Raw genomic sequence first — 20,849 nt, forward strand, 5'->3', positions numbered from 1 at the left:
TGTTACTTGATAACAAAGTGCACTCTTTGTTTAGGAAGATATTGCACTGGAATAAAATGTACATGAGAATGAGTTTTGCATTTATTGTCAGATCAATTACCAGGAAGTCTCAGTGCCAGCATATCCAAAGGTCAGCTGGCAATGACCTAACAGAAAACTGCACCATGGAAAATTATCCTCCATGCCTCATCACTTTATTTATGTATTTGTGGTAAATAAAAAAACATCTTTTCAGTAAACATAGAAATTTTTGTCTGTAGCGACACTCATATAAATATATCTAAATCTTATATCCAACTCAGTATGGGGCGGGGCGGGGCGGGGGGCTGAACGCAACATGAACTACATAGCATATGAAAAACATCTTTATTACAAACTTTTTTTTGTAGGTATCAAAAAGAAAAACAAAAGCCATCTCATTTGTCTTGCGTGATCACGGCTCGTTACCGTTGACACATTTGTGCTGCTCCATCCGGCTCCTCCGCAGCGCCTCGATGTGTTTGGCTCTCAGCCAGCTGTCTCTGGACAGAGAGGTCTGTCCCAGGCTCAGAGACAACAACCTGCAGACACAGTCATAGTCAGCTACATCCCACTCACACATATCTCAGCCTCAGTAGATTCTAGACACTCAGTTTAAGTCTCAGTTTCCTGGCCAAGGCAGTCCTTGAGGCATACAGCAAGTCAAAATGTTTGTTTCAAAGTTAGCATTTCCTTTGTTGTCATAATGATTTAAATCACAGCCCACCTTGCCACGACGAGCATCCTGTGGAGGTCCTCAGCAGACATGCTCTGGGGGTCGTCCTTCCTCATGTCTACAAAGTCATCCTCAACAGACTGAGGACACCGGAAAAGGACAAGCGGTTAAAGGACACTCTAATGGACACAGATACAAACAGGCCTGCTGATTACATAAAGGGCTGAAGCTGGCTGGAAATTCAGAAACGGATTCAGTCTATGTAAAATGTCTCACCTTTGTGACTTCGTCAGAGATACTGTAGTCCAGCAGCCGAGCCGCGCTCAGGTAGATTCTGAGCTTGTTCAGCTGTGATGAGGTCTGTGGATGCATGTGGATGCTGCTGAGATACTCCTCCATGTGGGACGGGGCAACCAGAGACTGTAGGTGTATCTGACAGTCTGACTGTAGAGTTCCACAGAGAGAGAAATATTGACATTGTGCCAAGGAGGAATTTCGTACATTAAAGAGCTGCATGCATAGCTATTTTTTTCCCCCCACAGGTGTTGCTATGCAGAAGTAGGCCCTGCCTGCTGTGTGCACGCCTAGTTTGGCATATTCTCAAAACTTTGTAACATGCCGGACAGAAAGCAAAGCCTTGGCGAGCTGATCGTGAGGCATCTGATCAGCTTTAAAGCGCAGCTGCTCATCAGCCAATAGTTGTTCAATGTAAACACAGCCGTGTACTTGTGACTTCTAATCAACCCTGGGAGTTTGTTGACAGCGCGCTGCCCTTCACTGCAGGACTAATAGATGGTCCTGCCCGACGCCTCTCCCAAGACTGTTCCTGTGGCACACAGCTGCCGCCATGGCAACCCATTAGACCAACACACAGGAATAGCACACAGCGCATTCCTCGGGTTGTTCGCAACAAAGTGAGAGCCGGGGCTAAAGCCGCCGGCTGGAGGGGTAGCTGTGGCCCGGCCAATGGCAGCTGAGATGACAGCGTGACGCTGGCTGGAAACAACCTCCAGCGTTTGACACGGCTTGGTCTCATGAGAGGCTGGAGGAAACCTAACCCCTCCCAGTGGGGTGGGGGTGTTTTTTGTTTTGTTTTGTTTTTTTGGTGGGGTCATGGGTAGTACTGGGCAGGGAGCGAGCTTTCGACCCTGCGGTTGCACGCCTCAACCCTCTTTGTCCTCACCGGCAGCAGCGAGCGGCCCTCTGACACGATCAGCACGTTAATATTGCAGGGGAATTCCATCTGATGGTAGTTAAAGTCATAATCAACCTTCTGCCACGAGATCAGGTTCCCCAGGGCCGTGACGTTACGCACACCTACAGCACAAAACACACATACACACACACAGAAGAAGATACAGCCTGGTTAGTGTTGTCTTAATCAAGCCACGCTAACAGTGTCAGCAGGCTGCAGGGAGGCCATGAGCCGCAGAGTTTGTCCGCTCAGTGTTGTCCCCTTGTGGTTTGTAGAGGCCTCACCTGTTGTGTCCAGCTGTCCCTGCTCCAACTGGGTTTCATCCAGGTAGAGGGAAGTGTTTCTCGCCAGCTGCAGGGCTCCGCTCACTAGCCTGTTGGCCACATAGTCCTTCTTAGGCACCAACCGCATCTGGTTCATGTTCTGGAGGCTCATGCCCAGATAGTACGACTGCATGGGGGGGGGGACAAAAAACAACTTTCAGTGTCTTTTATTTTAACCAACAACAAGCAGTAAACTGTAGCATTACTGGCCGTTGGTTTGCATGACAGAATTCACTCACAGAAGGAACAAGCTGCTGGATGATCTGATAGAGACGCTCAGTGTAGGAGGCGACAGTAGGACAGCCACTCAGGTTCAGGGTGAACTTGCCCAGTGGGAGAACATCTCGTCTTGTGTACCTACCAGAAAATCAAACGCACTGTGAAATATCTCCTTTTGGCTTTGACAAAACAAAGACAGGAAAGTTGGCGTGAAAAGTTACAGACTTGACTTGTATTTGACACGTACACGTTGGAAATGAGATGCAGAATGAGGTACTCAGCAGCCAGGGCATCTCCCAGAAGGACATGAGTGAAGTATGTGAGTAGCTCTGCCCTGACAGAGGCCATCTCGCTCAGGGTTGAAGATAAAACTGAGGAGGAAGGACAAAGAGTTATAAGAAGTCCCTCTATGGCAACTACAGGAATGTAAGCTTTAAAAGCTGTACAGCAGAAAACATTTGCTGCATTATTACTCCTCTTGGAAAGTTTCACAAGACAAACTTCAACATAAAGGCCCCTTTCTTCTGCTTCTCCACACAGCTGGAAGGCAACATGGTAATGTGACTACTACTAAGGTTTAATCGATTAATCATTTCATACAGTGAAACCGATCAAAACTTCTCAGAGCCAAAGGTGACTCCTTCCATAGTTTGTGTCCAACCAACAGGCTAAAAATACCCACAGGTATGAAACTGGCAGAGAAAAGAGTTTTCACATTTAAGAAGCTGGAATCAGGTTTGATTAATTGGCTGATAAATTAAATTATTTGGTAATCATCAAATTATTTTCTCCTCACAGACTGATCAATAAGTAACTGCTCTTTAGCTCAACCTGACAAGCTTGGCTACTCCTCGTTGTTTAGCATCTACACAGTGTGTAATACAACTTGAGTTCAATGTACAGATTTAGATTGATTTTTAACTGAGCTTACATCTTCCAGCTTGTGTACTTTTGTGTTGCTGGATTCATTTTAGGCTTTGAGATGTGTAATTTCTAGGAAAGAAACACTAGGGGGGGTATTTTATCAGGATTTGTGGCCATTTTTAGGTGCCAAAAGAAAGTCAGATTGTGTTTGTATAAGTAAAATAGAGACAGATTTCTAATTACACAGGTGTCTTGTCTTCAACCAGCATTACATAACCAATATATAGATTTAGAAGTAGAAAATACTTCTGTGTTCTCCTGCTTCCCCGACATGTGCAACATGTGTCAAAACAGCCCGACATCAGGTGTTATTTAGCGACACTTTATGCAAATCAGATGAACAGCAGCTGGGTTCATTTACATCTGTGTTGAAAAATTGCAGTGATGCAACATTTTGAGCCCCTGATGGTAATTTGTAGGCAGGCTTGGTAAATGTTTCCCCTGATCTCTTCTGACAGTGTGATCAGTCAGGGTTTGGACATGGAAACATCAGCACCGATGTGGTGCCAAAGCCTTCTATGCAAAATGATGATGAAATATTCATGATTACTGGCATTTACAGCCACACACACACACACACGCATACAGGAAAAATAAAAATAAAAGATAAATGTGGTTATCAAGCAGCATTCATAGTCTATTACTTGTCCTTACAGGCACTGTTGTCCTCCAAGGTGGTGGAAGGCAGCAGGGGGTTGTTGTGTGGCAGTGGCTTGGCGTAGAGCATGTGGAGGCGTGGGACGAGCGAGGCTGGCGGGCAGTGCACTCTCTGCTCCTCTGCCGTCTCCATGCACTCTGTAGGGTCCAGGAGGGATGAGGAGGCGTCTCTGTGCGGACAGGTCAAGAGTGAGTGGGCAGGTCACCACCGCAGGGTAATTAAACTAAATTACGTGTCTTACTTCTCGTCGGCCAGAGCACTGAGAGCTGGACTGACAGAGAGGATCCCGTAGACCTCTAGTGTGTCATTCAGTTTGAAGCTGTCCCAGTCCTCGTACACCTGCCAACAACACGCACCTTTTAGCTTCTGTTCTACACTTGGAACATCTGTTTATAATAGAGGCATCATCCCTGAAACCACCTCTTACAACAACCGTTTGACTTGAGATCAGAAAAATAACTGTGCCAAGAATCCAGGTTACAGTGACGAAGATGAGGTGAGTGATCAGAGAAAAATCCGCTCTGTTAGAAACATAACACACCTTCACTAAACAGGAGGGACCTTTCTCTCCTGGCAGGGGGAAGTTGAGGTCGAGATGAGAGGCAGACGCCATCTGGTTGGACGGAGCCTCTGTCTCCAGTCGCTTACAGTCGCCGTTGCCGTGCTGTTCTGCAGGACTATGAGGACCTGCAGCGAAAGTGGGAGCAGTCTGCTTTTATGGCAAACATCTACTCCTGGAAAAACATTATTAAATAATCTAATGGCCATTTAATTTAAGGGGTTATTGCCATTTATGTCTCTGATGCAATACAACTGATGTTATAGGAAGCTTCTGTAATCACACTCCATTACAGCTGCACTAAAAACAAATAAATAAATGATCCAGGCTCATGATCTGCAGGTTAGGACGACCTGCACCACTTTGACCTCCCAGGATGAATTTACATGTGTGCAAAATATCTTCATGGAAACAAGACAAAACATGAGGCTCATGTCTCTTAAAGCACTTTGATAAGGATTTAAACACTGAATGGACAATGCCTCCGTTTTGCATTCAGCTACATATATACTTATCTCCACTCATTTCCCATACCAGTATGTGGCTCCCTCTGTTTCTGTGGCTGCGTGTCCATGTCGTCCATGTCGTCGTCTTCCTCGTAGCTTCGTTTCTGTCTGCTCGGCACATACGAGGTGGAAGGAACCACTCTTGCTTGGCTGGAGCCGGCATAGCAGTGCGACAGAATTAAGGAAAACTTGGGATGGGGGGGTGGGGGTGGGGGTTGGCACACTCCTCAAAAATACATCCACATATATGGTTAAAGGATATGTCTTTCACCCAGGGGTTTTCTCCAGGGATCGGCACACAGTAGAAAGTCTGTCTCTCTGCAGTCACTGTGTTTCTGGAGTTAAAATCCACCTGGAGATAAATACATGGGTCAGTGTTGTTAGAGGCAAAGCTGAATCTCAGCTGAGGAATTTATGGATGCCTCGAATGATCGAACACATGTGCACATACCCCACATTCTGTCACATCTTTGTACTTCCCACATCGCAGCACCTGAGGATAGTCAGACAGTAAAAAAAGATGATGATGATAATATGATGACATCTAACACATTATCAAATGCAAAAACATGAACTGGACACATGGGACGACTGTACTAATGCAAATAGCTGCACAGGAGAAAAGAAGGAAGTGCCTACTTGAGCCTTTGTAGACGAATCAACAGTCTCATACACTCCCATGTAGAACTCCGGATCGTACATGTCTTGGATTAAACAACGAAACTTCACCAGGCTGTTGGGTTTCAGGTAGTGCAGAGGGACGTCATTCAAAGATGGGACCTGCACCAAAATGAAGCTGGTTGTCATTTACAGGTGAGTGTGCTGACTGAGAGCAGGCTGTGACTCTGACACTTCCAGGTATCTTTTCCTCTTCTGTGTAATTTACATGCTGAAAGGTTCACAGAGCTGCATTACCCAGGTATGAGCATCCTTCTCTTTAAGCTGATCTTTGAAGAATTCAACCGCTTTTGCCTCCCATCCGGAGTTCGGATTGTTCTGGGAGGCAGCTAAAATATCAACAAGAACAGAATGTTATTTGTCTTGAAAAGTAACAAGAACACAAACTGGTCAAAAGCCTTGGTTTTGAGAATACTAGTCTATCAAATAAATTCAACAGTTTCATTTAGCTAAGCTACATGAGATAAATGACTCACAAAGTAAGCATCGAATAAACAGAAAAGGAATTCATTGTGTGACTGTGGTGGTTTGTAATTTCCAACAAAGAGGAGACGTTTACAACTGAATAGAAACATAGTATAAGGTTCCCATGACTGTGTCAAATCACTCATCTGACCTTCATAAAAGTACACATCAGTAATGTACAAACAAAGTTTCACACACACTGAAGCTGCATTTATCTATATCCAGCCAATTGCTTTCGTATAAGTAAATTTTAAACAACTTTTTTAGGTGATCCGTGAACGTCCCATGCTGTGGCTTTTCAATTTGAATGTGTGGACACCTATGGTGGACACAGATCTTCAAACTACCCGTGCACCTCCTTTTATCATTTAACTAAAACGGGTGTGTGTGTCTGTGTGTGTGTAAAGACAGCAAATAAGCAGCGTTGGCGATTACAGCCCGCAGAGATTATTATTATTGTTATACAGTTATATTAAGTTACATGCTGTTTTTGAGGGATATGAGAAGCACAGCTACACATGATGAGCGTGGTAGTTAGCATGGTACAAAGCCATATAGCTAACAAGCTAGGTTCACGCGTTAACGTTAGCTGTCAAGGAGTGAAGTTCCGGTGTGTCTCTTACCAAACATCCCTTCAATAACACCCAGCGGGTTGTTAATCCAGTCATGTGTGGAAGGCATCGTTAGCCAGTGACAACTGTCTGAAAGATATAAAAGATATCAGAGTCAAATCTCTGTGAAAGCACTTGTTTGTTAACTTGCCCCACACACACAAGATAGCAGAAGTGAGGGCGGGAAATTTGCGTCATCAGCCGAAGAGCGTAGTTCGTTTGTTTTGTCAACACCGACCAGCCGGAGCACGGAGATATCACACTGTCAGGCTTACTTACTGTACTTCACCTACGTGTTTTGATTTGTGGTTGGTGGTCTAGTGGGGAGAAAAAACATTCACTCTTTATGTAAAACTACTCTCCATAAAAAACAGCATTCTTATTTTAGCTCATTTGAAACAATAAAATGTCACAAAGTAAGTAATCTCTCTGGCCTGTAGGTGGCAGTGGTGAGAGATACTGTTTATTTTTCCCCCACAACCAACGAACGACGGCCAACATGTCTGCGTGGTTTTAGTAGATCTATAAACAATGTGCGACGCCATCTTCCCATTCGTTGGGATAGGGTTGCTACTGTGATCTTTTAGAGATCAGTAAAAAGCTTTGTAGGCGGGTGGGGAAGCTGTTTGGTGAACTGAGCGTGTACTGCCTGCCTGCACCGGTAGTGGCTACGTGTAATTCTAGGGGAAAATGGCAGATAGAAAAAATAATAATGTTCCAACCACCGGTGCAAACTTACTGTTTAGCGCCGCTCCGGAGTTTAACTTCAATTTGCCTTTCATGCCCGTGAGTCAGGCCTCTGGTCCGGCGGTGTTGTCAGGAGGTGAGATGAAATGCCGACGGAGGAAATGTCCAAACATTAGCTGTGCCTTTAGCCGACTAAGCTAGCTAGCTAATCGGGGAACCTGTGCTGCTGTCAGCTGTTGTTTAGTGTTAAAAAAAATAGAAACGGAAAGAAACAGTGTGTCCGAGCTGTCGGTCGTTTGTCAGGCTGGTTAGCCTAACTGACAGCGGTGTGTGTTGGTCACACAGTGCCCTGCCTGATGTGACATTACATGAACAGGATGTACAGTTATGTGGGAAATAACTGTACATATATTACAAAACAGTTTCTCTAAAGTCTTAAAATCGGCTATATCTTGTTCCTGAATTAAATGGCAATTTAAAGTCCTGTTTTAGACTTTTGAACGTGTCACTTTGAGCTTTGGGAAAGTTTGATGAGCCTGTTTCTTTATTTTCTTACATTTTAAAATGAAACTAAAGTAATAATTAGTTGCATCACTATTGTTGTAATATACATGCCTGCTTTCTCTGCTGTGTATTGTATGTTCATTATAGAGTCACAAATAACACATGCTGCACAGTTGAAAGGTAAAAGTCTTGCTCTGGTTTGATGTCCATTAGATGATTCCACTGATGTTGGAGAGGAGGACAGCTTTCTAGGTCAGACTTCTGGGAACGGACCAGCCCCCTCTACATTCAACTACTTCTCTAGCCCCGTAACCAGCAGTGATCCGTTTGCATCCATCGGCCAGGCGCCATGCCCACCACCGGCCCCGTCAGCTGCTCCCACAACAACAGGCCCGGTTTCTGTTCCAAGCAGTGTCAGCATGGCTCCACCACCACCCCCAGGCCCACAAATGAACCCTGCTCCTCCAGCATTTGGCAGTGCAGTTTACCAGAGCCCTATGGGACGTCACACTCCTCCCCCAACCACAATGACGCCACCGCCTCCACAGATGCTGCCACAGAGTCATAACCCATACCGACACACCCCCACCAGCAGCAGGGCCAGTCCTTATATTCCAGCTCCAGAGATCCTACCGCCAACACACACACCTCAGCAGAATCCTTACTCTCTCAGCTCTCCACCACAGACATTCCCACTGTCAGGACCCACATTCACAAGGGTAGAGCCAATCTGTGACTCTTGTGGATTGTGTTTGTTAAATACTTGATTAAGTTAATGAAATGATTGTTATGAACATTAGCTACATGCCTCAAGTGCAACCATTGTTCATGAAGAGGAAGTTTATAATCAGGATTTTTTTTTCATCTTTCTTCAGCCTCCTCCCACACAGATTCAAGCGCCTCCACCTCTGGCCACCACTGCTGGAGCTATAGTCCCTGCTGGTCCCATGATGCCATACAACTACAATGTCTATGAACCTGTTCAGCCTCATTGGTTCTACTGCAAGCAAGTGGAGTCCAAGAGCGTCTGGCTTCCTTTCAGTATCATCGACTCCCTTCAGCTAGAGGAGACCTACAACTCAGGTACGATGACATACCTGAACATCTGACCTTGGCAGTGGCGGTGCTCACACAACTCTCTGAAACTGTGATCTACTCTAAAGTTGTTGTGGCCTTTTTGTTCTTCCAGTTCAACCAGACCCAGAAAATGTGATTGTGCGAACAGATGGAGGCCGTTATGATGTGCAGCTCTATGACCGCATGCGGACTGCAGTGTTCTGGGAGGAGGAGCCCACAGAGGTCCGCCGGTGCTCCTGGTTTTACAAAGGGGATACGGATAGCCGCTTTATCCCTTATTCTGAAGAGTTTAGTGACAAGCTGGAGGTTTGTTTCACTTCTGCTTTCGACCAGAAACAGATGATGTTTATAAAATGTGGGGCATCTTTTATCTTACATTCCTACTTCTAGTCAAACATGTGTTTCTCATCCGTTTCGCTCTAATTCTAATTTTGGGTCTTAAATGTCTCCATGTACTTGTGTCTTTACACGCAGGCAGAATATAAGAAAGCTGTATCTACTAACCAGTGGCACCGTAGACTGGAGTTCCCATCAGGAGAAACCATTGTCATGCACAATCCAAAGGTAAACTCTTTCTTCTGATTAGTGGTAAGTGGTGGTCATGTGATGATTAATCCTGTTAGTTTGGTTTAATGAGTGGGGGACGTTTGTTCTCTTTGCCTCTGTAGGTGATAGTGCAGTTTCAGCCCTCCTCCATGCCAGATGAGTGGGGCACAACTCAGGACGGGCAGACCAGGCCCCGGGTGGTGAAGAGAGGGATTGATGACGACCATGATGAAGTGCCTGATGGTAGGGAAGCTCCTCTTGTTTATGTAATCTAAGAGTCGGAGAAAACATAAAACTCAGCTTGTACTGTACCATTTTATATCTGCTGTGTAAATGGAAATAAACTTTAAGCTCAGATAGTTCCAGAGTAAAGTAGACCCTATAAAGTGAGATGAAGCATTTCAAAGGACATCAAAGGAAGTGCCAGGCATCGTGATCTGTTTTATGAGGGAAAATAAAATCATATTTAACTGTGAGATGTATTTTAACATCTGTTTGTAAATGTAAAACAGCTCTATAAACAATTTAACACAGTTCAGATTTTTGGTGCAAGATGTCAGCGGTAACTGACTGTGCAGATCAGTGAGTAAAATCAAATTCAACATTACCATCATGTGCTCCTTTTCCAGGTGAGCTTCCCAAGGTGGATCATCTTGTGTTCATGGTTCATGGAATCGGTCCCGTGTGTGACCTGAGGTTTAGGAGCATGGTCGAGTGTGGTAAGTGCTGTATAGCCGTGTACGTCATCTTTGCTGGTATTGGTGTATCCTCCATGGCGACGTTATTTATGAATTAAACTATACAAATCCACATGCTTTCAGTGGACGACTTCCGCAACGTGTCACTGAAGCTGCTTCACAGTCACTTTAAGAAATCACTGGATGAGCACGCCATCAGCAGGGTGGAGTTCCTACCTGTCCAGTGGCACACAGCTCTACATGGCGATGCCACTGGAGTGGACAGGTGAGGCGAGGCGAGGCAGGTTTGCACACACTGTGGTATATAGTAAATTGTGTATTTCCTGGGGACTATTTTCAGCTGTGGATTAATACTTTCTTTGGTGCTATAGTTATTCTGTTTAGTAGGAGAGCATGGAGGTGGCAGAGCAAGAAAAATATAGAATATAATCAGATGTCTATGTTTTAATAGACTTTTAATAATAGACTTATTTCTCTTTGTAGGAGGATAAAGAAGATCACCTTGCCCAGTACTGGACGGTTACGTCACTTTACAAATGAGACTTTGTTAGATGTGCTTTTCTACAACAGTCCCACTTACTGCCAGACCATCATGGACACAGTTGCCCTAGAGATTAACAGACTTTATGCCCTGTTCATGAAGAGGAACCCAGACTACAAAGGAGGAATGTCAGTGGCCGGACACAGCTTAGGTACTAAACCCGTGCAGTGGCTTCGTCACCTCTGTTCTCTTGTTTTCTCCTCTGTTTTTCACCTACATACATTCTGTTGTTTCTCTCCTTTTGTGTTTGCAGGTTCCCTGATTCTCTTTGACCTGCTTTCAAATCAGAAGAATGGCTCTCTTACACTGGCCACACCAGTCATGCCCACTTCAAATGGAGACACCAAACAGGTAATATACCAGTACACTGAATTACTCAAACACATAAAGTAACATGTCAGCTATTATCCTGATTTTGCAAATCTGAGTAGCATGCAGTGTTATGCGTGTAATAACCGATCGCGCCCAGATGGATCGTAACAAAATAATGTTGCAGTACATCACTGTAAGTTCTGCTTCTCGTACCAGGTGGCAGCCCCTGTTGCTCAGGGAAGTAATGCGGTCACACCTCCGGCTGTAGAAGAAGAGGCCAAAGAAGACGGGGAGGAGTTTGAGGATCTTTCTGCTGTGCTGGAACATCTGGGCCTGTCTGAGTACAAGAGCACCTTTGATGAGGAGAAGATTGATATTGAGTCTTTTGTAAGAATAAAAGCTACCATTGCTTTTTTTAAGCGTTACCTAAAATGAGTAAGTCCAAGGGATTTGGGGTTTTCAAAATGTATTTTAAAATTAACACAGCATAAAATAACTGGTTAGTAAGAAAAATTTAAGGATAATAGGAGGGATATTTTGAAAGCTGATAATATTTAAAATATTATCAGAGTTTTCTTCAAGTCATTATTATTAGATGGTGTGGCTGTTTAATTTTGTTCACTTCCTCATGTTCTTTCAGCTCATGTGCACAATTGAGGACCTGAAAGAGATGGGGATCCCACTGGGTCCCAGGAAGAAGATCGCCAAGTTTGTCAAAGAACGAGTGAATAAGCAGGTAAGTTTATCTCTTGAGTGTGTGTGTGTGTGTGTGTGCAGCTTGCAAACCAGTGGTGATGACTAACACGCTCTTTTTTGTCCCTGTTGTTTCTTCATGTACTCAGGCTGCACGTCAGGCAGCCCAGGAGAAGAAAGCAGAAGTCAAAGAGGTCAGTCAGGTCGCGGCTTCACCACCAGCAGCCGAGGCTCTCCCTGACCCCACTGTAAAGAAGCCTCCGGTGGGCAACACTGTCTCCTCCATCCACGTCAACTACAATTACTTTGAAGTTGGTACTGGACAGGTAAATGTGCCTTCAAACACAAAGAGGGAAAATGTTAAAGTTGTTAAAGATTCTTAACTTTCACTGGACATTGTTAATGCTTTGTTCTGCAGGTGTCAGTGGTCTACCACGCTCTGGACTTTGAGCCAGTGACTTTCTTCGCTTTGGGTTCTCCGATCGGCATGTTCTTAACTGTCCGAGGACTGGAGAAGATTGAGGAGACGTACCAGCTGCCCACGTGCAAGAGATTCTTCAATATTTACCATCCGGTATGCAGCTCCTCCAGCCTGTGCAGCCTCAAAGAATTACTGCTAATTAAGCTACAGATTAGACAGTTTGCCTACTAGACTTGTAGCACATTTTTATTGTTTTTGACTGCAAGTCTGTACATATTCAAGTGTGCAAAGTAACTTCTTTAAGTCACAATCAGCTGTTTCTTTTTTATATTAGTTTGTTACATGTTTAATGTAAATATGGACATTAATAATTTCCCCTAAACCCCTCTTGCAAAAAGCAGCAGTGTAGCTGAATTACTTCAAGCACTGGCCTCTGATAGTTTCATTACTTTCTTTCAGCTGGACCCAGTGGCATACAGGATTGAGCCCATGATAATACCAGACATGGACTTGAAGCCCGTGTTGATCCCTCATCACAAAGGCAGGAAGAGGCTTCATCTTGGTACGACACTCACTCTTTATGTTTTCTCAAATTTCTGCCTGCATCACCTCAGATAACTGAACCACTGCCGTCATAATGCTGATAACACATTTGACAAGCTACAGATCGATTAAAGTGAGTAAATACTAAATTCTAGTTCCATGTCTTCATAAGAATCTAAACTGAGTTGTTGACTAGTGCCAGTGCACGCTGTGTCCTCAGCTCAGTCCTCTGTGTCCCTTATGGGTGGGGTGCCCTAATTTCTGTGGTGGCAAAATACAAAGAACCTATTCTTACATTGAAATTGCTATGGCGCAATAAGAACAAAACAAACTGAACAGTGATTCTCTGCCCCAGCACAAAAGTGTTAGCTGACAGTCATAAAGAAGTTTCTCTCTACAAAGGCAGAAATTGCTTTTGATTCTAATAATAATAAAAAAGAAAAGAAACCTTACCATACATGAAAAGCTTTATCGTGGATGCCTCTGTGTTTCAGAGCTGAAGGACAGTCTCTCCAGGATGGGCTCGGACCTGAAGCAGGGTTTCATCAGCTCCCTGAAGAGTGCCTGGCAGACGCTCAACGAGTTCGCTCGCGCTCACACCTCGTCCGCTCAGCTTCAGGCCGAGCTGGCCATGGTGGCCAATCAGATCGAAGAACAGGAGAAGCAAGCGGAGGAGGGTGAGTTTCTCTGATATGTGACACTTGAATCGAGTTATTTCCGTACTGTGCAACATCAGTAACTCCGCTCGCTCTGATTTGTCACAGAGCATAAGATCCCAGAGAGTCCTGAGCCGCAGAGAGAGGAGGAGCCTCATGTGAAGATTGGGATGTTGAACGGAGGGAATCGCATCGACTACGTCCTGCAAGAGAAGCCCATCGAGAGTTTCAACGAGTACCTGTTTGCCCTCCAGAGTCATCTCTGCTACTGGTACAGAGAACGCCATTTTATTCTGGCTTTTACCACTGCATGTTCAAAAAAAGCTCAATTCCTCAATCAATTTGAAGTTGCAACCAGAACTGAAATGATTGGTCTATTAATCTTTTAGTTGATCGACAGAAAATTAATCAGCTACTAATCTGATAAATGATTCATCATATAAATAATATTAAAAGCAAAACTGCCTAAATTTTGATGGATGTTCTGAAATGTAAGAATTTTCCTCGTCGTTATAGTCATTTAAATATCTTTGGGTTTTGACAAAACAAAACACTTTAAAGACATCTGTTATTTTCTAGGCAATCTGAAGACACGGCTCTGCTTCTCCTCAAAGAGATCTACAGGACTGTGGGGATCCATCCAGAGCAGATCGCACATTAATACAGTGAAGTACCCGAGATGAAAATAAGCCTGTCTGAAACTTTACCCATTTGGTTTATTTCATGTCAGTTCTCCTGGATTTTGATTCTGCTTTTCTATTTTTTTTTCTCTTTATTTTCTATTCATGTAGTTTATTGTATACAGATGAATAATACAATTGTATTATGCCATTTGTCTTAAATTAAGAAGAATACGAATGAGCTAGTTGATTTAAAGATACTTGACAAGTTTGATATTACATTTTTATAGTATAAATTATAGAACTGGTCATGTTCACTGAAAATGTGTATCATTCAATCAAATGCCAACAGCAGAAATGACATAGCAAGAGTTAAATGCAGCCTTCTGTAAGTTTTATTTCATGGCCAAAATGTCAAAATAAATCATTTCCTTCCATAAGTTTGTTCTGTTTGTAGTGTTGTGTACTGCGGAGAGGAAGACCTGTAACATTTCTCCTGCAGAGCAGGGAAACTTTAAGACTATCTACAAAAAGCTGTAATATTAATTGCAAAAACGCAGATTAAAAATAATTACAGTACAGGATGAGATGAGAGAATAACCTGCTTTCTTTGTGAGAAAGAATAAAGCACTTCTTGTCTGCTCCACCCAGGATTTTTGATTTTCAGCTGTGCTCACTGATGTTTCACCTCTGACCTCTGTGACTGAGCTCTGCAGCAGTAACATCCTCCCTCTTTATGAAACAAACAAAAAAGACCATTATAAAGAACAACCCTACAGCTGTCGACACATTGCCAAAACAATCTGTTCAACGTTTCATGTCACTTAAAGCATGTAGGCACGTACGACAAAAGTAGTCAAGTCACGTGTATGAAACAAAGAAATATTAGAAAAATTATTTACAAGAGAGGCTGTAACATTCAATCTCAGTCCAGTACGAGGAATCATAGTGCTGTGAGTGACTCTCACTGCCAGGTCTTTGATATTTGGACAATAACACTGGTTAACAGAGTCCTGATATCGTAGCGCCACATGCTGTAAGCAGATCTTTGATCCTGGCTCTTTAACTATTTTATCAACATGCTGCTGCTTTGTTTAACTGATGACTTAGAAACTGTCCTCAGCAAAGAAAATTAGTGACTATCACATAAAACACACACACAAAAAAGGTCCCTTTTTTTTTATCACACTGCCAGTCTGAAATAATATATAATAGTAACAGAACAGTATGGCTCCTTAAACAACTGCTAATATACTGTATAAAATAAAAGATTGATTTTTTTTCTAAAGTTCGGAATCAGTAGAAAATTACTGGTTCTTGTGTGGTAAACTTAGACATGTTTAACTTCCGTTCTAAGAAAGTGCAACTTCTTACTGTGCCTTCTGTCCACAGTAAATAAGTAGTTATATAATTAAGACATTAGCATTTTCTAGCCGTTCTTCTTTTTCAATTAAAAAGCCACTCTGAACTGTGACAGCTGGTTGTGTTTGACCTTGTTCGACACTCGGCGGTGAAAGGAAGTTCAGCGGCACAGAAGGTGAACATGGCGAACAAACAATTGCTAAGTCCAGGGCCTATGATTGAAGCAGGCAGGATGGTTTAACGAGAAGTTTGTGTACCGCAGGTTAATAACTGCATGCGAACTGAAATGACTGCAATATGTAAAATACAATGTCAGCCTAAATCCAAGAGATATATTACTTGTTCTACACGTGTAATATCTTCCTTCAGCAGATTAAATATTACTGATTTGATCATGTACTTGTGTGTTTGATTCTGCTGTAGCTCTTCAGTCAGAGTTGTACCTTGTTGTGGAGTTTTTGTACATTCATTTGTCTACAGCTGTGCGGTGAAATGCAGAAGGATCCATGTAAACGTGTCTTTGCTGTAATGCCTTACTATTGTCAACACACCTCACAGTCTGCGTAGGAATGACGTTGGGTACGCAGAGGCTTTCTCAGTCCTCCGTTTTGCTCTGAGTCTTGAAGGCCTGTTTGCGCAGGTGAGCCTCGATCTCCTCGCGGAAAACCAGCATGCCCAGGTGAGAGTGGGAGGCCTCGTTCATGGCTTTGGACTGGATGCACATGCGGTACTGCTCGGGCGTCAGCTCGTCCGCGCACTGCTTCTCGTGCCACAGGTGGAAAAGACCGGACACTGGAGTTCGGATCACTATCAGGTCGCTCCGAAGATACTTCCTGTACAAGTGGACGTCTTCCACGCCCCAGCCTTTCACTTCAAGATCAAACCCTCCTGGAGGAATCAAATCCATTTGCAAGATGTTAAATGAAACTCAAAAGGCTGATTATGATTCTCCTGAGCATTATTAACCAAATGATTCGTGCTTACCAATATTTAAGAAATCCGAACGGTACTGACACGTCATTCCAAACCCAAAATCTCTCCAGAATCCGGCGTCCTTTTTGTGAATCTATTTGAAAACAGACGATCACTTATTAGATAGATACAAACTTTTGGCTGAAGTTTTATGAACTTTTATGTGAATGAAAAATACAGAATTAAATCATCTATCTCCACATAATAATCAGGGCTTAATGTGAACTTTCACAGTCCTTACCAGCTGGAGTTCAATGGGTGGAGCCAGCTCCAAATTTCCATAGACTATGGCGGGATTGTACAGACTGAACACCACTGGATAGAAGACTTTCTTGTCTACAGTGCAGAAAAATTGCAGTACATTTAGCCACACTCAGCCTGAAAACAACAGTTCAAAAATAAATGACAAATGATCAAACTTACTTGGAGCGGCGTGGAGACGACAGGTGTTAAGGAACTCCAGTGTAAAATGGATGTCAACATCACAAAAAAACATTAAGACGTCGCCTTTCTTCCAGGCGTTTGCTCCGATATCCAGACCCCGACCTCGTGAAAACTCCTCGTCCACCGGGATTAGGGTGTAATTGGAGAAGCTCTCCTCCCTGACAAATTTTAAGTCCCATGACATATTTATGGATAAAAAATAGCACAAGCACATTAAAAGCTCTTTGTCAGTGAAAGGACAAACCTTGACATTTTTTCCAATGATGACTTCGCCTCCTGTAGGCCTTCCTGCTCAAAATAAACCACTGTGAGATGTACTCGTCTGTCCTGCTGTATGCACACCTCCCTGAAAACATTTATATATATTAAGAACCTTTAAAATGAATTACAAACATGTTGTACACTTGCATATTATTTCACAACAATGGCACAATAAAAAATAAGCTCAACATGTTGACAGCAGAACATGCCGGGTCACGTCCAGCAGACAGGGACACTTTCTGATTCATTCTCACCTGAAGTTGTGTAAGAACTGTGAGAAAGTTTCCACTCTGCCTGCCAGCGGCACAATGATGTTAATTATCATTCCCGATGTTTCCACAGATGTGCTCCTGACTTTCATTAAGGGACCAAAAGGCCGAAAGAGCGTGACATGGCGGAAACTGCTGGAATCCTCTTTGGCAAAGAAGAGCTCATACAGCGTCCCTTTGTCTCGCTCTGTCCTGTACAGTCCTGCCAAATAAAAAACAATGATGCACTGAGGAGACATTTTACCTACAGTCATAATTAATTACTTTGTAGTCAGGGAGAGTGGGTCTTACCCTCAGCAAAGTGACCCTCTGTGTAGGTTTGCCTCTGCATCGGCATGTCGTCCTCTACGCCGTCCTCCTCATCAGGATTATTGATAATGTCCAGCGCGGCCTCGATAACCTCCACCAGCTCGTCCCTGCGGTCTTTGCGGACAGGTTTCTCCTCTGGGTGCCGTGTCAGCCCCATCTCCAGCTGATACACCTTGGACGAAGTGAAACTCTCAAAGGGCACCAGGGCGTACTCGCTGGGCAGGCGTGCCCCTGTGTTGACCTCAGCCTTGTCAATCTGAGAGTGCAGGTACTCCAGCAGATCTCCCGGCTCTTGGTCTTTAGTCTCGGTCAGGCCCTGCACCCCGGGGAGCTCCTTCTTGTCCTGCAGAAGCTTCAGCTTCTCACTCATTTCCTGCAGCTCCTGCTTGAGCTGGGCGATCTGGCGCTTGAGACTGGCAGCACGGTTCAGGTGGCGCTCCTCCTGTTCCTGCAGCAGGGCCTGGTAATACTCCTTCCCATAGGTCTCTCCTGCTAGGCCGGGCAGGACCAGGCTGACGTCTGCTGGAGGGGTGCACTCCAGCAGGTATGCGAACAGCAGCAGGACCAGCAGCAGGAAGAGCCCCAGGAAGAGCCAGCGGACCCGGCCCTGGAGCGGCAACCCCCGCCTGGGCATCACGCTGACATACAAGCTATAGCTGACGAGTCTGCATTCCCTTTCCCCTCAGATCACATTACTTACAATATGATTCTGCACATCATCTGAGAGATTTGAAGGGCCGATTATGTCATTTTACTGTGAAGGTCCTGGCTCTTGGCTCCAGTGAATCACACATTGGTCCTGTGTAAATCCATCCAATGATCACCTGGAGAAAAATCACACAAACCCACGATAAGACAAAAAAACCTTTTACAGTTCTGGGAACATAAATGAAATCTTAGATAAAATGTTCTGGCTCAGATTAAAACACCGGGGATCAGCAGATAATCAGACAATACAACTTGATAACACAACATTAACAGTGTGTTGCCATTCACTCAACCTTAGTTAATAATCGCACTGCCACTGACGATTTCATTCAACCAATGAATACCTGATAATAATTAATATTTCTGGACAACAACGAAGATTTTACATTTCAAAGATTGGATCTAAGAAAGAAGAAGAGAAAGAGGGACATGAGAAATTACCTGCACCTGGACCGTCCTCGCTAGCGCACGGCTGTTAGCTCTCAGCTAAACAACAGTAGAGAGGAAAACTGGTGGGCGAGCTCAAAATCCAGCAAGCTACTAAAGGTAGACTTCCGGCTAAACTGTCTCTCTCTCTTCAAAATAAAAGCGCCACACACTCCAGAACAGCTATACAATAAACTGTAAAAAGCAAATCAAAGGATGTAACATGAGGACAAAATGTAAGAAACAACCACAGTGTTGAAAGTAGTTTTCCGGATAATGTTGTTATTTACAGGTATGTTTTCTGAACAGCTTCTTCAGTTCTGATGCCAGACAGGAAAATTTCTCAGTATCTAGGCTCGAGAAGCTTTTCCACGTTATCTTATCCACCACATACCACGCACAATTGTTTCTTGAAGGTCAGACAAAACTACTGCCCCAGCCCCCAGTACACAAAGTTACGCCATTTTTCTGTCCAGGCACCTGCAGTCTTCATCAGGCCTTGCAGGTGTATAAATCAGTCAAGATAGATATAATGAAAACCAGCAGGGCTCTGACTCCACAGTGGTACAGCTGGAAAACATTGCTCTGATATTTCAAAAATCTACTGTGGCTATCCAACCATTTCTTTGTAGCTACACAGCAAAAGACAGCAAAAGCAACTTCTGCTTTATGTCAATAGTGTTAAACTGTCATCTCTGCGGCTTCGTCACTTTAAAAGTTAAATCATTTGAGGGATCTACTCACTCCATATACAGCTTGATTTGTGTTTAACACCCTCCTATGAAAAGACAAATTCACATGAAACTCACATTGGTCATAACATGACAGAACAGACTACTCCCTAAATTTATTTCAGCTTTTCTTGTTGTCAGGCACAAAGATACAGATAAATGCAGCGCTGGTTAAAACCTATAGTAAACGTTGTGATATCACAGTGATATCACCACCTTGGTAAGAATGTGTCCTCTGTCTGATGGCAGTAAACTTCACATTGATGTATGAATGTACACATTCATACATCAAGAGGGACTCAATACCAGTGAATCCCTCAGATATGTTGTTAACATGATCAGGTCTAGTTTGTCCTGGGTTTGATTGATTAGAAAGACCAGGTCAGACTGGCTAGTCCACCTGGCTTATCATTTTGAGAACAACTATATACAAAGAAGTTTACACTTGGCGTACACGGCATGGCACACAGAGTTTGGCAGTAGCAACTGAATAAAACTGGTCATGAATCTAAAATAGCTACCTATTTCACTCGCTGCTACTTGAAATGCGACATCTGTATAATCCTCACAATATTTTGTACCCCTATAACTCATGATAGAACCATAGACTACCTAAAATAAAGCTACCAAACATTTCGCGCGCACTTTGAAAAAGCTAAACCGGATATCCACACAGTTCTGCAGCTAGCTTAGCGACGTTCGGAGCTTCACTACGCTTTCGTGTTATTTTATGGCTGTGAGAGAGCCTGCTAATCATTCACACAGGTACAAAAAACAATTACTCACCTATTCCCGTCTTTGTCCATTCCTGCCTGTGGTTACAGCCGCGGGTTTAGCATAAAACCACCAGCCGTAGGAGGCTTGTGTTACAGAATGCCACGGAGCAAAGAGAGAAGAGTGGGCTGTAGCCTACTTCCGGTAAACAAGTAACCAATGGGAGGTTGAAAAGGATTGACGTCATCACACACGCTGGAGATCCTTGTTCATAATAATAACACTATTTATTGAATTTATTGTAAATATAAATCAAAAGACTAATTTGTTGAGAACAACTAATCATTAAGAAGAAGTGTTATCATTTTATTAATTACATAGATCCTGTTTTGTTTTCCTCTGTTTGTCCCTAACTAGTAAAACAAACCTCTTATCTATGATGATACATTAGCTGACATCTCTGAATTGCATTACCACTGAAGTGGACTGTAACTGGAGACAGATCACTTGTTTTATGTGTAAA

At 43.6% G+C, this 20,849-nt stretch overlaps 4 protein-coding genes across 6 annotated transcripts in view; 2 read left to right on the forward strand and 2 right to left on the reverse strand.

Annotated features, from left to right (window-relative positions):
• inpp5f (inositol polyphosphate-5-phosphatase F) overlaps nt 1-7,044 on the forward strand; it is a 42,814-nt gene extending 35,770 nt beyond the window's left edge. The window contains exon 21 of the transcript XR_005894879.1: nt 7,034-7,044. The gene's annotated coding sequence lies outside the window, so the exon portion shown is untranslated. The remainder of the gene's footprint in view (nt 1-7,033) is intronic.
• On the reverse strand, nt 178-7,009 carry LOC121189442 (minichromosome maintenance complex binding protein). Its single transcript, XM_041049566.1, has 16 exons — nt 6,845-7,009; nt 5,994-6,085; nt 5,718-5,858; nt 5,530-5,571; nt 5,341-5,430; nt 5,107-5,245; nt 4,555-4,700; nt 4,255-4,352; nt 4,010-4,182; nt 2,679-2,802; nt 2,452-2,569; nt 2,174-2,339; nt 1,878-2,011; nt 971-1,138; nt 746-834; nt 178-560 (listed from the first exon to the last, which is right to left on the reverse strand). The coding sequence occupies exons 1-16, from the start codon at nt 6,900-6,902 to the stop codon at nt 434-436; spliced, it is 1,905 nt and encodes a 634-aa protein (XP_040905500.1). The 5' UTR covers nt 6,903-7,009; the 3' UTR covers nt 178-433.
• Nucleotides 7,045-7,472: 428 nt separating the features above from the next.
• On the forward strand, nt 7,473-14,710 carry LOC121189484 (SEC23 interacting protein). The gene is made up of 18 exons (XM_041049640.1): nt 7,473-7,655; nt 8,237-8,742; nt 8,899-9,106; nt 9,213-9,406; nt 9,575-9,664; nt 9,769-9,889; nt 10,276-10,365; nt 10,468-10,609; nt 10,828-11,036; nt 11,139-11,236; nt 11,414-11,584; nt 11,838-11,933; nt 12,040-12,216; nt 12,309-12,464; nt 12,771-12,873; nt 13,349-13,531; nt 13,619-13,781; nt 14,090-14,710. The coding sequence occupies exons 1-18, from the start codon at nt 7,523-7,525 to the stop codon at nt 14,169-14,171; spliced, it is 2,922 nt and encodes a 973-aa protein (XP_040905574.1). The 5' UTR covers nt 7,473-7,522; the 3' UTR covers nt 14,172-14,710.
• On the reverse strand, nt 14,512-20,530 carry csgalnact2 (chondroitin sulfate N-acetylgalactosaminyltransferase 2). Of its 3 annotated transcripts, XM_041049643.1 has the most exons (9): nt 20,399-20,530; nt 17,730-18,571; nt 17,424-17,640; nt 17,153-17,254; nt 16,888-17,066; nt 16,706-16,800; nt 16,477-16,558; nt 16,044-16,380; nt 14,512-14,862 (listed from the first exon to the last, which is right to left on the reverse strand). In XM_041049643.1, exons 2-8 carry the CDS (start codon nt 18,379-18,381, stop codon nt 16,088-16,090), a joined length of 1,620 nt encoding a protein of 539 aa, XP_040905577.1. In that variant the 5' UTR covers nt 18,382-18,571; nt 20,399-20,530; the 3' UTR covers nt 14,512-14,862; nt 16,044-16,087. The 3 variants fall into 3 exon arrangements, with proteins under 3 accessions (XP_040905577.1, XP_040905575.1, XP_040905576.1); XM_041049641.1 differs by having other exon boundaries at nt 14,512-16,380; XM_041049642.1 differs by lacking the exon at nt 20,399-20,530 and adding an exon at nt 18,897-18,959 and having other exon boundaries at nt 14,512-16,380.
• Between the last annotated feature and the right edge of the window lie 319 nt (nt 20,531-20,849).

This window comes from Toxotes jaculatrix, chromosome 11 (assembly GCF_017976425.1).
Source record: "Toxotes jaculatrix isolate fToxJac2 chromosome 11, fToxJac2.pri, whole genome shotgun sequence".
NCBI classification, from domain to species: Eukaryota; Metazoa; Chordata; class Actinopteri; family Toxotidae; genus Toxotes; species Toxotes jaculatrix.

What these genes read in the sequence shown, in the direction of transcription:
- LOC121189442 (XM_041049566.1), bottom strand. Translation starts at nt 6,902, where the DNA reads ATGCCTTCCACACATGACTGGATTAACAACCCGCTGGGTGTTATTGAA. An exon ending in TCCAGCAGCTTGTTCCTTCT is followed by an intron (nt 2,340 to 2,451) that starts GTGAGTGAATTC and finishes CCCCCCATGCAG; the next exon opens with TCGTACTATCTGGGCATGAG. An exon ending in AGGGCCGCTCGCTGCTGCCG is followed by an intron (nt 1,139 to 1,877) that starts GTGAGGACAAAG and finishes GGAACTCTACAG; the next exon opens with TCAGACTGTCAGATACACCT.
- LOC121189484 (XM_041049640.1), top strand. Translation starts at nt 7,523, where the DNA reads ATGGCAGATAGAAAAAATAATAATGTTCCAACCACCGGTGCAAACTTA. An exon ending in TAGGAGCATGGTCGAGTGTG is followed by an intron (nt 10,366 to 10,467) that starts GTAAGTGCTGTA and finishes ACATGCTTTCAG; the next exon opens with TGGACGACTTCCGCAACGTG. An exon ending in CAGGAAGAGGCTTCATCTTG is followed by an intron (nt 12,874 to 13,348) that starts GTACGACACTCA and finishes TCTGTGTTTCAG; the next exon opens with AGCTGAAGGACAGTCTCTCC.
- csgalnact2 (XM_041049643.1), bottom strand. Translation starts at nt 18,381, where the DNA reads ATGCCCAGGCGGGGGTTGCCGCTCCAGGGCCGGGTCCGCTGGCTCTTC. An exon ending in TCGTCTCCACGCCGCTCCAA is followed by an intron (nt 16,801 to 16,887) that starts GTAAGTTTGATC and finishes TCTGCACTGTAG; the next exon opens with ACAAGAAAGTCTTCTATCCA. An exon ending in TTCGGATTTCTTAAATATTG is followed by an intron (nt 16,381 to 16,476) that starts GTAAGCACGAAT and finishes TGATTCCTCCAG; the next exon opens with GAGGGTTTGATCTTGAAGTG.